The sequence below is a fragment of the Camellia sinensis genome, chromosome 10 (assembly GCF_055761805.1).
Source record: "Camellia sinensis isolate YWXY chromosome 10, ASM5576180v1, whole genome shotgun sequence".
Classification (NCBI taxonomy): Eukaryota; Viridiplantae; Streptophyta; class Magnoliopsida; order Ericales; family Theaceae; genus Camellia; species Camellia sinensis.
In genome coordinates, this window is record NC_138970.1 from 159,850,947 (window position 1) to 159,865,017 (window position 14,071).

Here is a 14,071-nt window from a genome sequence, read left to right on the forward strand (position 1 = left end):
GTATAACCCCCCCTCAAACTCAAATAGGTGTGAAGATAGAAACCTATTTGAGGTTAAAACAAAGGGATTGATAAAGCTGACCGGTGTAGAAGACACTATATGAGTGTGTATATAGGCTGCCCAAAAGATATACATGGATATAGATATCGAGCCCTCAAAAGTCGTGCCCTCAAAAGGTGTGCCCAATCTTTCAAAAGGCGTGCCATCAAAAGGCGTGCCCAATCTATAAAAAGGTGTGCCGGACATGATGGCGAGGCACGTGAGCGCCTTGGCTTGCGCGCCCGTTTTGTCGTCTGTCGGCAAGTGGCGCGCGATGCGCGGATCGGCCCTGGCTATTTAAACCAAAGTGGAGGCGGAGGCTGTGCATACCAGTCTGAAACCTCTGAAACCAACCCTTCTCTGAAAAACTCTTCCTTTGCTGAGAGAGAAACTCTGTAATACGCTGTAACACTCTGTGGCCCAGAAAATGGCTTCGTCTTCCCGTGGGCTGCTCACTCTCTTTCCCGACCTCAATGAGTCAACAAGAGAGAGAACTGGTGCGGTGGCCAGTGAACCTCAACCAAACACCTCTGTGTTTGCTCCGTTGAACTTTCCGATGCGGTCGGTGGAGCAAAAAATGGCGGTGCAAACTGATATTGAGGCCAATCAGTATACTCTGAAGTCATGTGTGGAAACCATGACTGCGGTCACAAACTTGTCGCACCGGCTGCAGAGCAGGACAAATGAGGTGCAGCAGTTAAACTCCCAGCTGGCTCTGCTCCAACGCATGTATAAGGATGCGCGAGCAGAGATAAGTGTGCTAAAGGCAGAAAATAAGGAGCTGAAGCGGAAGGCCACCGTGATGTTCCGATTTGGAGGTCCACCATATGCTGTAGTGGAGGAGCAGGGAGGAGTGAATGTGCTCAGTGGCGTGGGAAACACGGAGGCAACACCGGCAAGGGCCGTCCAGGACGGAGGCAAGAAGAAGAGACCTGCAGCAGAGTAGAGAAGAAAAATCCCACTGTGGATGTGGTTGTGTTGGTTTTTTTTTTTTTTTTTGTGTAAAAATGTGATCGGGGTTGATCCCTGAGATGAATAAAATGAGGTTGGTGTGCAGTTCGTCTTCGTCTTCCGCTTTTTTTTTTTTTTTTGCAAAGAAATAGAATAACAAAAAAAGGTTTCGTGGCCCACGGTGTTGTGAAAACCTGCAATGGGTTTGGGATTTTTTTTTTTTTTTTTAATAATAATAATAATAAGAATAGATTAATAATAAAAAACAGGTGTCTCGGGAGATTGGAAAGTAAAAAGGGGGTACATGATGAGGGGTTAAAGCTGGTGGATGAAAACATGTGAGAGGCATTGGGTTTAAAGAAAAGAAGAGTGGGTGGACAATAATAAAATAAAAGAAAGGAAAAGAGGGGGACAAAAGTTGGTGGACAGTTGGATGAAGAGAAAGGGAAAATCCCAGATCAGTTCATGGATTAAAATGAGGTCCAGTGGAATTGCAGCCGTGGGTGGTATCACCGAGGGAGTGAGAGGGGCCGCGGATGGAGAGAGTTGTATTCTCTCCGGATTTCCCTTATATCTTTCTTGGATCGCTTTGAGCTTTGGTTGAAGGTTTTGCATTGCCAGTGTTGATTCAACTTGTTTCTTTGTCAGGGGATAAGTTGCAATTTTAACGAGAACCGTGAGCAAAATAATTGCAAATCCGTAGGCATAAGGTACATGCACTGCTGTGGAGATGGAAGCGGAGCTGTGGAGATGGAACTGGAGATTACGGTGGCACACTGGTGGCAGCGGCGCGGTGCTTCTGCGGCTGCTCTTGTGGTGGTTATTGGCGGTGATCGGAGTGAGTTTGGTCACCGGTGAGGAGTCAGCATGAAACTGCCCTTCACTAATGATACCAAGGACCAGAATCAACATAAGGCTGTGAAGTTCAACTTGCCTGAAGATGATGATCTGATGAGTGATGATGAATTTGAGGATGAGTTTGATGATGATTTTGATGACGAAGACGTTGATGATGATGATGATTTGGATGATGAGATGATGGATGGTGCACCCCATCATCCTCTTAACAAGATGAAACCACAACCCATGATGATGGCTAATGGTCAGCAGATGCCTAACATGATGATGATGATGAATGGCCAGCAGCATCCACAGCTTATGAATGCGCTGGCTCAGGCCAAGGGTGGTGGCGGTGGAAATATACCTGCTCAGGTGAATGATGGAAAGAGTGGACTAGGTTGAGATCCGGCGGGCGGCCAAGGCGAGGTTGCCGCCCGCCGGTGAAGCGAGAAATACTAAGGTCTTAACCTTGCTCTGATACCATATAAGATAAATTGATAGAGAGAGATACAGAGAGAATGAATTATGAATATTGATTTATGTATTGAATGTGTATTATGTATATTACAAGGATTCCTATTATATAGGAGAGGATTTGGGAGTAGGTGAGGAGTAGGTGTAGGTGGTAGTGGAGGTGGTAGGTGGAGTGGGTGGTAGTGGAGGTGGTAGGTGGAGTGAGTGGTAGTGGTAATTTCCATTTACACAATTTACATTAACATATACTATGACTGAAAATTAAAGTATAACGGTATTTCTAATGACATGGTATCACCAACACACAATAGAGTTACATAATGTGAAAGGTAAATTCCATTTTTTAAGTACAATTACCTTGCCTCATATACACGAAAAGTAAAATATAAGAAATAATTAGATGGTGATATCAATCACATGGCATCACCATTGTAGTCAAATTTTTTTAACATATTATGGGGTCCTTGTATACAATGATTTGAACCACATATTGATGTTTCTAGATAGATAATTTTTGAATAAAATTTTTGGGTTCATACTATTATTGTTTGATATTTGAGCATGTTGTGTTCATATTATGAACAATAATAAGATTTTTAAAAACCGTAATTCTAAATTGAACTGAACCATATTTTCATAATTTGAATTGATTTTATTATTTTCAAAGTTCAATTTGTTTCAATTTAGTCTTAATTTACTCAAAAATCAAACCAAACGAAGCGATACTCAAAGTACTCGGTCACAACTACTGCTCTATCATAAAATTGACCCAACTAGGAAACATATGTTCATGGACAACTTTCTTCTTTTTTGTATTTTATTTTACATATATCAAATTAGACAATTAAAATTTAACAACGCATATTTAGAAATCCACAATCATCGCAAAGAACAGTACATAATCGGTAGAAAAAATAAAAATCATTATTAATTGGTATTATTAACCGGACGTCTCTACTCATGAATGCCAAGTGATTTTTTTTTTTTTTTTTTTTTTACATATTTGCCTCTCATTTTAATAATGAGAAAATTTTAAAAATTTTTAAATATAAGTTTTGTATTTGTAGAATGATCATTTGATGATAATAATAATACTAAATAATTATCAAATTAATTAATAAATGATTGGAGTATTTTAGTTTTTATTTATTTATTTTTAATTTATTTGTGTTAGTTTATATGAAATTATGTGGGAAGTGTAGTTGAATTTTATTTATTAAAATATTTTTATAGTGATAAATTTAGAAAAAAAAACTTGTTGAAAAGTCTAGTACTCCCTCCGTTCTTTTGTTATTTTGGAAAACATTTTATTTTTAATTTTACCCTTTAATCTATCTGTTGAATTTTTTTGACTGTTGGTTTAATTTTTTAACTATTTGCTCAAACATTTCTTTATTTGTTCAATTTTTTAATCTTATTTGTTCCAATGTTTTTTTTATTTGTTTAATTTTTTTGACTTTTTCAATTTTTTTTACTTATCTGTCCAAATTTTTACTATCTCTTAAAAAAAATTTCTTATCTTTCCAAACTAACACCTATCTGTTCAATTTTTTGAACAAATCTGAGCTTTTTGGGACTGATTTGTTTACTTACCCAAGCCCAAGCCTCGATCTCCACTCCCCACCCACACCCAGGCCCTCCATTGTCATGCAAACAAGCATACACATACAAATACATATATGATGCTACAACTGCCGAAATTCCAACGAGTGAACTGCATAGCAAAGAAAAAGGGGATCAAATTGAAGCAAATCAAATTTCCATTCCACAAAAAAAAAAAAAAACAAAAGCTCCATTCAAATCAAGCACTGATTTTAGCACAGTGGCTAGGGTTTGAATGGAAAAAGGCTGGGGTGTTAGAAGATCTGTCAACATTACCTTGGGAAATTTGAAGAAAAATGAACCTTGATTCAATAATCTTCAAAAATCGAAAGAACTATACAAGATCAGGAATGAACCTGTTGATAGAAGAAGATGGAGATTGAGGATGAAGATATATATATATATATAGAGAGAGAGAGAGAGAGAGAGAGAGAAATGATGACGATGACGATGATGATGATGGTGGTAAAAAAAAAAGATATAAGAATGTATCTGGATGAGGCCTTTGGTCAAACAGTTTGGATGCATCATTGAGAGCGTATGGAAAGTGTACTTCGAACGCATTCATCTTCGATCTGTAAAGGGAGATGGGTAGAGACAGTGGGTTTCTTTATTAAGCCGAAGAAGAAATCCCAAAAAATACACAGTTTGCAATATCAAACAAATCCACCACAAAAAAAAAAAAAAAAAAAGTCAAATGAGGACGTATACAATCGCAGGACAACGAACATTGACAACCGATGGATGAGCTTACAATTCCTCAAAAAAAAAACGCTATCAACATATTCTCACTCTCTCTCTCACTCTCTTTCTACTAATCAACAGGGTTTCATTCTCTCTCTCTCTCTCTCTCCCTCCCTATAGAAACCCTAAGTTAATGGCGGCGGTTCATCCTCACTCTCCTCTCTCATATCCTCAGCCCAGATGCATCATCAGCGCAATGGTGTTTCTCTGTCTAGATTTGTAAAGAGACTTGAGTCAGGTTAATAGACAAATCCACCTCCGCCGTCGCCGAACACCTCGTGGCTTTCCACGTCTACTCCTTCAACTCATTCCTCTTCTCCAGCCTCGTCGCCTCCACCCTCAAACTAACCATCAAGACCGAGGACGATGAGCCACCACATCAGCCCCCGTAGAGACGACGAGTCCGCCTATTCTAGTGGTCAGATTCAACATTCGAGTTATGCATTCTACAAATCAAAGTCGTGTATGAATATGTATGTATATCTATATCTCAGCAAAATTATATCGATAGATCTAGAGAGAAACCTAGAAGGGGAGAGAGAGAGAGAGAGAGGAGGAAGAGAGTTACCAGTCTATCTTTGTCGGAGATTGAGTGCCATGGTTGAGTGCTGTAGAAAACTTCGTTGGAGAAACAAGAAGACAACTGTGGCATTGTTGTTTATGGTAAGGCTCTGATTGGACGCCATCGCTAGCAATGCCACGAATGATTGAATCGAAGGGAAAAAAAAAAGAAGGTTGAGGATCGTGAAGAGGCAAGACAAGACCCTAGGTCTCACATAGAGAGTGAGAGTGGGAAAACAGAGAGAGAAATAGGTTTGATCTGTCAACTTATTGGAGAGACAGAGAGAGAAAAATGGAGAGAGGGAGAGTGGATTTGATTTCAACAGATAAGAAAAATGGACACAAACACACGGGAATCTAATGAAGAGAGTTTGACGAGAGGGGGTTAGTTTGGTCATTTCATGGAAGTTTGTCTTTCTGGACTTGACATTTTACTGCATAGGCCTTAGATAAATAAAATTTAAATTTGGATTTATTGCTCGAGCGCCCATTGAAAAAATTATTGAAAAGTCTAACTTAAGAATAGTTTAAAGTATGGGTGATTATTCAGTATTTCCGGAGTATGGACACATTGTACTCCATAAGGTTTTGATTGATAGAGAGTGATAGGGGCCCGTGATTTATGTTGGGGATGGGGGAACAACATGAGAGTTAAGTAATTGGTGATTGGCTTGAAGTATAGCCACGTGGTGTTCTGGGATTATTAAATAATTTCCCTTAAGGCATCAAGTCCAATGGATATGTTTTTGTCGGTAAGAGATCCACCATTTGTGAAATAGTTTGATAAGAAGCCTTTTTGTTTGTTTTGAAGGATATTTTGTTTTCAATTTTATCCTTTAATTTATCTATGGACTTTTTTGACTATTTATTTAATTTCTTTAACTATCTGTACAAATTTATATTTATCTATTCAATTTTAATCTATCTGTTCAAAATTTTTGACTATCTATTTAAATTTATATCTATCTGTTCAAATTTTTTTCTATCTATTGAAATTATTTTAATGTATATGTTTTAATTTTTTTTATCTATGCAAGTAAGAGAGGAAAGTGAAGATTATCCATTTAACCAAACTATCTGTTCAAATACAAAACTATTTGTTCAACCAAACTTTGTTTTTGTTGAAATACAAAGCTATCTATTAAAATACCAAGCCAATTTTTCTTATCTGTTTATTTATTATTTGTTCAAATTACATACATTCATACAAACATACATATCTATATATTTCCCTTATTTGTGTAAATTACATATATACATATCCATATCCATATCACTGAGAAATTGAGATTGGATAAAATAAATAAATAAATAACACAAACATAGATTGATCTGTTCCAATATAACAAATCAATACAAATCTTTGTGATTTGTTGTCCTTGATGAACTGATGATCAATATATATCAAATCTAGGGTTTTTGAAACCCTAATTCGCGAGAGAAAAGATAGTTGAAATGAAAGTTTGAAACCCTAGAGAGAGAAATTCAAGAGAGAGAGAGAGAGAGAGACAAATGTGTAAATCTACGAATATGTGCTTGGCTGACAAATAATGAAGGAGAAAAGTAAAAACACAGTATAGCTTTGTATGTGTATGTGTCCGTACTTACAAAGTGGCATTAAATCCATCACTGTCAGCTGGTGGCATCTCTACCTTTGAGCGACGACATTTGCCGTAGATTGAAGTCAGCGGTGGCGATGGAAGCGGTGGTGTTGGCAACAACAGAGGTAGAGAAGAAAGAAGAGAGACGATTTGGGTTAAGGTTTTCAATCATTTGGTTGTTGCCGACAACGTAATAGAGGTTAGAAAATGAGGTGGCGAAAGTAGTGGTGGTAAAGCGGCAGAAGGTGAAGGGAAGTGGTGGTGAGAAAAGAGAGAAGGCTCTTGAATGATGACATAAGATAGTGGTAGATCCGAGATCATAGAGGTTTCTAGAGACGGAAAGGGTGTCATCGGTGATGATGACGGTGTCATCGCTGATGGGCGACGACGAACAATGAAGGAAAGAGAGAGAGAGAGAGAGAGAGAGAGAGGGGAGGGAGAGTGAGATTCTAAGGGTTTAAGATGAGTTTATACTATAGGTGTATATATATATGTGTGTGTGTGTGTGTGTGTGTGTGTGGGTGGGTGTTCAAGCAACCGAATCATCTGACTAATCCGACCCGAACCGACTGACCCGAATGCATGACGGACGGTTTCAAGCTTAGTTTAGGTCGAAGGCGGGCCTGGTTTCAAAATTAATTTTGATTTTCAGTCGGATTTCGGTTCTACATAATAAAAAATAATTAAAACCGAACCGACCGTATATTATTAATAAATTAATGATACAGAATTCTGATGATGGTTCTATAACTTCTATATATTTCTCTAATTGATTTGACAAATCACATGCACAACTTCCAACACCCTTATCGACATCTCTCTCTATCTCAAAGAAATCAAAAGACAGGCCATGATCACAATCTCACCAACCCCCTTTTCCCCTCTCTCTGTCTCTCTTTGTTTCACAGTGATAGATTTCAAACCATTATCTTGTATCTCAAAAAATCAAACGGCAGATGATGATGGTCTCTCTCCTCACACAGTCACAAATTTCAAATCATATTGTATCTCAAAAAACTCAAACAGCAGGTGGATGATGATGAGCACCCACCTACCCTTTCCTCTCTCTCTCTCTCTATATATATATATATATATATATCCCTCTCAAGCTCTCACTTTCTTCAGAAATTTCCCAAGTTCTCTCTCTCTTTCACGAATTCTCTCCCTATTTCTCTTTGAAACCCTAATGCATCCATAGTTTCTCTAATGGTCTCATCCATAAATCTGAACCAAATCTTTAATTTCAAACCCTAAATACTCTATATATTAAAGATCAACTATGAAAACCCTCTTTGATTCAAGGCTATTGATGAAGAAAACCCTGTAACTTCGAAGTATTGAAGTTTCAAAGTTCTCTACTCAACGATCAACCAAACCCCAGGTACAATTTTAGAAAATTTTGTAATTTTTTTTTGTTAATGGTTCATCATTGTTTTAATAATGTTTACTCAAACCTTTCAACCCATTCACAAATTATTCTCTCTCTCTCTCTCTCTCTCAAAAGTAAAAACACACATGTATTACATACATACACCTACGCACTCTCTGTTTTTGTCTTCTCATTGTCTCGTTGCATGAACTCGGATTTTCAATTCAGATTTTCAGCCCTGGAAACAGAAAGATTTTTCAAATAGGTACTTTTTTTCATTATTTTTTTTTCTCGAGATTTTGGTTTTTTTTTAGTGCTCAAATATGGTAGATATCATATACGTATTTTATTATCATTTCATGAGAACTGAATATGATGGTTCTAAATTTTTCAGTTTCCATTAACAATTTATTTGAACTATTTCTGTTCATTATTTTTCAATTTAAAATGTTTATTAATTGTTCTGTTGTTTAACATGAAAGAAAAATATGTTCACTGTTTTAATAATGTATATTGATTGTTCTGTTGTTTAACATGCTCTTTATTCAAATTAATAATCCTTGAGTGTTTCAAAGGTTTAATGTGTTCATATTGATTATTAAAGGTTTACTGTATTCTGTTTGAAAATATGTATTCATATTGATTATTAAAGGTTTAATGTGTTCTAGGGCTATTTGTAAATATTGTCAAAAGGAGTATTTGGCTGATTCGAAGGGGCATCGGACAAGCAACTTGTTGAGTCACTTGACTTCTTGTCGAAAATATCCTCACAGAGATGTGGATAATAATGGACAACAAACTTTGTCTTTTCAATCCAAAAAAGATGGAGACGAGGGTGTTAATCTTGTGGCAATGAGCTTTAGTGTAGAAGCTGCAAGAAGAGCTCTTGCTGAGATGATAGTGCTTGATGAATTACCTTTTAGGTTTGTAGAAGGTGAAGGGTTTAAGAGATTTTGCGCCGTTTTGCAACCAAAGTTTAAGAACATTCCATCTCGTGTTACCATTGCTAGGACGGGTAAAGGATTGTTTGTCTCGTTTGTACGAGCATTATGCTTCTCATGATTTGGTAACTGTCGAAATGTCTAATGTGTGTGAAGGATCAGCGATGAAGGTTAATGATGACTGTGATGATCCACATCTATTAATTGCGTCTCAATTTAATACGTATTTGGAAGCAGAATGCTCTAGTCTGTGTAAATCTAAGGTTAATAGGTACTTGGCAGACAGGTGTGAAGCTTCCAATGAAGAAAAGTTTGATATATTGGGATGGTGGAAGGTCAATTCTTCAAAGTATAGAGTGTTGTCCCAAGTTGCACGTGATGTCTTGGCAATACCCGTCTGTACAGTAGCTTCTGAATCAACCTTTAGTACAGGAGGACGCATTTTAGACCCATTTCGTAGTTCATTATCTCCAATGATGGTGGAGGCTCTGATATGTACACAAAATTGGCTGCAAAGCATAGTTCCTATTTCTCTTCGGAAGGCAATGGATGATGTGGAGGAACTTGAACAATATGACCCTGCAGGTAATATTTTGATTTATTTGTATTTTTATATTTATGTTTTGTACTAAATACAACATAACATTGTTTTAAATTTGAATTAATTGGTCTACTGCTTGTAACTCTTTCTGAATTGGCATCAACCTCAAACCCAAGTCCAAATATTATCACACTCTAGTGTGGCTTGGTAAAGTTACTCAATCCTATATCTTTAATTTTTATTTCTTACTTAATTAATAAAATCTATTTGCAACATGTTCTCATCTTCTATGTTTTTTGTATTTGCAGGCTTCGATCTTTTTGGTTTCATGGGGAGTTAACTGACTTTCTTGACTTTTGGTTTTATACAATTAAAATAGATCAGTACTCTTCTTTTTGACTTTATGAACAAATATTTTTGCACATGGATAGTGATTGGGATAACTATACTTGTGAATGTTTTGATGGATTACTGTCTGTAACTATGATAGACTGAAAATGGATGGTGACAAACTAAGTAGTTAGCTTATTTTGTTAGTTTTAATGTGGATGGTGGCAGTAGGTGGAATTTTTTTGGCAATACTGCTTATTGCATTTGATGTATTTTGGACAGATTCTATTATAGCATTTGATGTATTGTGGACAGATTCTATTTCTTTCTACTGCTTCAGATTATTTGATGCATTTGAAGTATTTTGGACAGATCTATTCCTAGTGATTCAGATTATTCATTTAGTATTTATTATGTTAGTGCTTCAAATTATTCATTTGGACAGATTCTGTTCCTAGTGCTTCAGATTATTCATTTAGTATTTATTTAGTTAACTTACTTTGATGTATTTTTTTGGCAGCAGGTTGTTTGTTTTGGATTGATTTTACATAGGTTATTCATTTAGTATGCTAAACTATTTTTTTATTTTTGGATGAATGAAATATTTTAGTTTGGGTTGTTTATGCTTGGATTTACTTTACTAGTTATTTATTTTATTCATAATGGGCTGTTTGGACTGATTCTAAATAAATTATTAAGTTTTTTTTTTTTTAAATGGGTTTATCTGTAGAAAGGGCTGTTTGGGTCATTTTCCAAAGCAAAACATAACTAAATTATAAAATTGGATTGTTTGAATGTTAAATGGGTTAAAAATAATAGTTATTCATAAAGGCCCAAAATTAAAGTCCCAACCCGCCCAACCGATCCGAACCCGACCGTTAAATCGAAAATCATCTACGGGCGGTTTCGCCAACAAATCCGGTCAGAATCGGTTGATTTTTCACCCACCCGCACTATTCAGGTTCAGTAGTGGATAGAGGTTTAACCCGACCCGACCCGACCCGTGTACACCCCTATGTGTGTGTGTGTGTGTGTATTTTAGTCATTTTATGAGAACTTGTCCTTATGAACAAAACATTTTAAAGCGTAAACATTTGGAAAAAGAAAATTCAAAATTAGATTTTTGGACGGAGTGTCCAAAAACTTTTTTTTTTCCAATTGGTAGGAATTAATCACAATTATGAAAAGAACTACAACAAATTGACAATTATTATAATTCAACAATATATAGCTAGGAACACAACACCACCACAAAAAACAGCCCATAGTAAGAAAAATAAACTACTCAATACAACAAAAACCTCCGTATGTAGAACTCTATATTCATTTTCATTATTAATGCAGTGTATATTTTCTCAAAAGAAGGGGGGAGGGGGGAATTCCCGAAAGAAAGGAGAAATAATTGATCCTTTGACAATAATTGACCCCTTGATCTCACGAATAAGAGTGTACAAAAATAACCAATGGAACTATCCTTACTAATTAGAACACTAAGTACGAAGAATTCTAAGTAACAAACTTCACAATTTAACTCCAAATCATTGTAACAATTTAATATTAAAATTCATATCTAAAACTATAAATTGAACTACTCTTCTCATATGAATAGTGCCTAATCCTCTCATTTTAAATCCATAAAATCAAATCAAAATCACTACTTTCTCATCAATGCAACACCAGAATTTCTTTGCATAACTAGGCAGTTTACCATAAATTTGCAGCCTTAAAATCTGCAAAAAAATTTTGCACATCTGTTCCACTTGATCTATGCTCGGAAGTGAAATTTCTTCAGAATTGTTTCTGGAAAAATATAAACCATTTGTCAATGAATAAATATTAGAGAGAGATGTCTAAGAACCCACTCAATTTCTTTTACAACATACATCATTTTTTTTTTTTTTTTTGATTTACACATGAATAACCAATCATTTGGATATCAAGCTACTTGATTGTAAACAGTAACTGAAAGCTCCTACTAACAAAACTAAAACAAAGACAACCAAACAAAAGCAATGATCGACAACTCAGCTTTACAAACTCAAATAGGAGTAGATTCGGCAAGAAAAACAAGGTCACTTTTTTAGTCAAATCAGCCAAAATTTTGCACGCTGACAAACAACACTCAGAACAGCAATCAAAATCTTCACCGATTTAGCACCATTAGAACAGCATTTTGCTGAGGCTTTGTCAAACTCTGCAAATTACAAATGGAATAAGGGATTTTCAAACTATGGTAATGCAATCAATTAAGAAACAAGGTCACTAAAAAGCGGTTCAAGCAGACCTGACAAAGATGATCAAACAATGGTTTGTCGCTTTGAGAAAACTTCACAAAAAAATCAAATAGATAATTCGCCAAATTAATCTGCCAGGAGTTAGTGTGAAAGTTTAGATTAATAAAATAATAGTTACATGAAAAATTAAATAAATAAAAGAATAGATACCTCGTTAAGGGGGTCAGCATCACTTAGTAATTCATCTTCATCACCGTCATCTTTGTCCTTAAAATTTGTAAGTAAAACAAATGAACAAAGTTCATTAGAAAGTACCACACACACACACGCAAAGATATTCATAACAAGCATGTAATAGACAAAAGAAATATAATCTTTTCACACACCTCATTGAGAGCTTTTGCCATTGCATCCAGATATTCATAAGACGGTCTCGTATATGATGTAGCAGCTGCTGAATGTAGCAAATCTTGATCTGCTTCTAAATCTCCTTGAACTTCCTCCCATTCACTATCCTGCCACACACATTGGTCCAAAGTTTAATATTTACAATACTAGTTTGCAATGCGGATATTACAAGAAGTTAAAAGGCCAAAACTACCTCATCATCACCACCCAATACTTGTTCTTGAATCTCAATCAACACATCCGCCAATAGAGCCAATATCTGTCAGTTCACAATAAAAGTGGGGTTGCGAGGCCATTCAATCCACTAGTCTAAGTGCATGCACATATATACATGTGTGTGTGTGTGTGTGTGTGTGTGTGTTACATGGACTCAAGTACATGCGTCCGGTGTGGTGCATGTCTAGGGATTAAATGTATCAAACCTCTAATTGTAGGATATGTTTATTCGGCAAGAAATGAGAATATTATTTACATTTTTAATCTATTTTGTGGTATAAAATAGTGTTATGTAACAAAATGTCAAAAAAGGCAATTCACTCAATTTTATAGAATTTATCCAACGAAAAATAAATATGATGACAGTGTTAAATACAATTACATTTTAAAAAAACAATAAAAAATAAAAAATTGAATTCATGGATATACATGCCAAGTGCTTATTTCATGAGAAATATCGGACACATATTTCATACCTTATCCGTGTGTCAAGTGTCCGACATAAGTATTTGGTTTATTTTGAAAAGTCCATGTAACATATATACATTAATTGCTACAATGTTAACAAAACTTTTACATAGTTTCCTTTCTTTCATTATAATTATGGAGGTGTTTGGAGAAAGCTTTGACAATATTATATGTATAACTGAGAAACAGAGGTATAATGCATAACTTGAATGTATGAGAGTTAATATCATGTTAACCCCTCTTCAACACAAAATTTTACTAAAATGATACAACGAAAGTTTTCCTCCACAAGGTGATCACTTGTGGGGATTTCATTTATGACAAATAATGAAACAACAATGTGTTCAGTATGGATTAGGAAACTCTCTATCCCAATATGATCCACATTCTGTTTGATTGTAACCTTGTTCATCAAAAAGACATCTTTGGCAGACTAGTCGAAGTACCTTTGCAGGAAGCAACATTGATGACCATTGATCTGGAGCTAATTTAGCCTTTGAGCGAGTGGTTATCCCTGTAGTGGACTTCACATGAAACTAAATAAGTTCTTGAACAAATATGACCCGTACAAGCTGAAATTATGAATATATGAACAACCTTAATTAGATGGCCTTGCACATTGATTTTCCACAGTTCGATATGCCTCGTTGATAGCAATAAAGCCAATGCAGTTGTTGTGACTTTAATTTCGTATGACCCCTGAATCTCCCCTGTACTCAGTTACCGTTTGGGAAGAAATATCATTTTAGTTT

General features: G+C 35.7%; 1 protein-coding gene and 1 long non-coding RNA gene across 26 annotated transcripts in view; both read right to left on the reverse strand.

Annotated features, from left to right (window-relative positions):
- Window positions 1–3,050: 3,050 nt before the first annotated feature.
- Window positions 3,051–5,650, reverse strand: LOC145801399 (uncharacterized). The gene is made up of 3 exons (XR_014342812.1): window positions 5,219–5,650; window positions 4,183–5,096; window positions 3,051–4,018 (listed from the first exon to the last, which is right to left on the reverse strand). It is a non-coding gene; the product is annotated as an uncharacterized LOC145801399 (long non-coding RNA).
- A 6,140-nt stretch (window positions 5,651–11,790) lies between these two features.
- LOC114258151 (ARM repeat superfamily protein) overlaps window positions 11,791–14,071 on the reverse strand; it is a 64,012-nt gene continuing 61,731 nt past the window's right edge. For 20 of the 25 annotated variants that reach the window (XM_082892695.1, XM_082892701.1, XM_082892699.1 and 17 more), the window contains 7 exons: window positions 13,917–14,029; window positions 13,766–13,843; window positions 12,829–12,894; window positions 12,614–12,742; window positions 12,438–12,494; window positions 12,278–12,358; window positions 11,791–12,187 (listed from right to left, as the gene is read on the reverse strand). In XM_082892695.1, coding sequence (XP_082748821.1) covers window positions 12,137–12,187; window positions 12,278–12,358; window positions 12,438–12,494; window positions 12,614–12,742; window positions 12,829–12,894; window positions 13,766–13,843; window positions 13,917–14,029 — 575 coding nt within the window. In that variant the 3' untranslated portion in view covers window positions 11,791–12,136. The remainder of the gene's footprint in view (window positions 12,188–12,277; window positions 12,359–12,437; window positions 12,495–12,613; window positions 12,743–12,828; window positions 12,895–13,765; window positions 13,844–13,916; window positions 14,030–14,071) is intronic. The other 5 variants (XR_014342817.1, XR_014342816.1, XR_014342815.1 and 2 more) reach the window with 1 other exon arrangement.